The sequence below is a fragment of the Brassica rapa genome, unplaced genomic scaffold, assembly GCF_000309985.2.
Source record: "Brassica rapa cultivar Chiifu-401-42 unplaced genomic scaffold, CAAS_Brap_v3.01 Scaffold0027, whole genome shotgun sequence".
NCBI lineage: Eukaryota > Viridiplantae > Streptophyta > Magnoliopsida > Brassicales > Brassicaceae > Brassica > Brassica rapa.
The window spans coordinates 5,336-7,707 of NW_022609973.1; the positions used below are offsets into that span (position 1 = coordinate 5,336).

Sequence of the window (2,372 nt, forward strand, 5' to 3'; positions counted from 1 at the left end):
CAGACCCTTTCCGACCAGTCCCGGACTCACAAAACTATGTGTAGCCCCTGTGTCGAAAAGTACGTGGGTTTCCACACCACCAATCATGAGGGTTCCTAACAGAGACCCTCATCAGAATCCCCTAGACATTCTAGGTTCCATACCAAGCATTTTCTACTTGAATGTAAAAAGAAAAATTTAGGAATTACCAGAGATCGAATCAAACGATCCAGAAGCGCCGTCGTCCCGGGACAGCTCATACACCCTTGGTGTTGTGGTCGGCCTACTCTGGGTCGACTTGCCTGTGTCTCCACGGCCCTTCCCTTGTCCTCCTTGTAGCTTAGGACAATCCGACTTGTAGTGTCCAGTCTTGCCACATAGGAAGCAAGTCACGGAGCCGCTGCCACTGGACTGGTCTGAGAATCGGTTTGGTCGAGTGCTGTTTTGGATCGTGTGATCCATGCTGCCACATCGCACACAAGCCCCCATGGCCTTCCAGCACTCACCGGGATGATTCTTTCCACACTTGGGACATGTAGGACGGCCACCAGAGGTCTTACCTCCGTCCACCTGGTCCCACTTCCTCTTTTTATCATTTGTTTTGCCCGACGGGCCAGACTGTGACTTAGCCTTAAGCTTAGCTTCTTCAGCCAAGTTAGACTCTAGCAAAGCAACCCGTTCCACCAGTTCTCCGACGGTGTTGAAAGTGCGGATCGAGCAATGGGTCTTCAGTTCGGGCCTTAGGCCTCGGATGAACCTACGGACCTGGACTGCCTCGTCCTCCAGCTCTCTTCCAACAAACCGTCTGAGCCGGTTGAACTCTTCTTCGTACTCCCGTACGGTCCTGCGGCCTTGGGCCAAATCTAGAAACTGAGCTTCCAGACGATCCCAAGCCTCAGCAGGGAAGTATTTGCGGTTGAATTCAACTTCAAAGTCCGCAAAACTTTCCAGACTCCCATTGGTGCGCTTGTCCACTGCAAGCCACCAGTTATGCGCGTCCCCTTCCAGGAAGTGAACCGCAATGTCGCGTCTGTAATCCATTGGACAGCGAATTGATTGAAAGTTTCGGACCAGCCTACTCCTCCACTCGTCTGCCACAATAGGGTCGGTGCTACCGGAGAAATGCTTCGTACCCAACCTGGATAAATGTTGAAGCAGACTCAGATAGTCCACCTTCTTTTCAGACTTTTCTGGTGGATCGATCTCGATCACCTCAACCGTTTCCACAACTGGACCATTGGTGTTGGGGGTGGTCGTAGCCACAGGCGTAGCCTGGCCAACCGAGGAGTTCACTAGTGGCGTGAACAGTTGCACCATAGCCGCAACCTGAGTCCGCATTACCTTCATGGCCTCTAACAAGTCCTCTTTGGACAGTGTTGCGGGCACATTAGCCGTTCCATCGGCCACTCTCTCATGCTGGTCACCATCACGGTTAGCGTTCGAGGATTCCACTTCCTCATCACTCTCCCGATGTTCCTGACCATCCTGTTGCGTCCCCGTAAGATTAGCCTGATCAGTTGGCAACACGTCTCTAGTGTCAGCTGCGGCCGGATCGGTTTGCAATCCGGATAGATTGGTCCCGTCCATAGCCACTTGACTAGACTGACCGGCTGTTTTCTTACTCTTTCGGGACTTTCCCGATTTGCTTTTTCCAGCCTAAGGATTCAGACAATGTTAGTACGAAACACACTAACATAAACAGAACAAAACAATCCCTAGATTAAGCAATCAAACCTCACTGTGAGACCTAATCAGCTGGCTGCGTGTGTGTGTGTGTGGACTGCCTAACCCAACTATCCTAGAATCAACCTGGCTCTGATACCAACTTGTAAGACCCGAACCCTGGCCTCTCGACCTAATGGAGTCTGCAGGCTTACTTATTAATTTCTCTGCTTGTTTGATCCATTTTTAAGTCTATTAGTTACTAAGTCATATTTGAATATGAGGTTCATAAACAAAGGAACAGATTGCACAGCGGAATAACAATGTATAAACTTTGTATTACTTAGAAACATGAGATTCAATACACAACTTCTTAACAGTCTCATAGACAATCACTAGTTCATCCCTAGCATCATCTAACCACACGTTACACAGCCTCTCACTGACCGAGCCTTCACGGCTCCTTGGCTTGACCAGAACCATCCTTAGTTCCTGAAACCACAACCAGATAAGCATTAATCATAACCGAGAATAGAACGGATTGATTCTACAATGCTTGGCTTGGTTCCTAGAACTTAGATAAACCTCAGTCAACATAATCATAAAACGTATGAACCTACCTACCGGATCCTAAGTCATTCAACCAACCACCCCTTGACTTAGAATCAGATAGATAGTCCAGAATAGATAAACAGAACACACGAACAGATCCGGATCGTCCCCAAAGACCA

General features: G+C 48.9%; 1 protein-coding gene across 1 annotated transcript; it reads right to left on the minus strand.

Moving 5' to 3' along the window:
* Positions 1-785: 785 nt before the first annotated feature.
* On the minus strand, positions 786-1,539 carry LOC117129557 (the record flags this gene model as incomplete). The annotated part of the gene is made up of 1 exon (XM_033282975.1): positions 786-1,539. A coding segment is annotated over exon 1 (541 nt), but the record flags the coding sequence as incomplete, so codon positions are not given.
* Between the last annotated feature and the right edge of the window lie 833 nt (positions 1,540-2,372).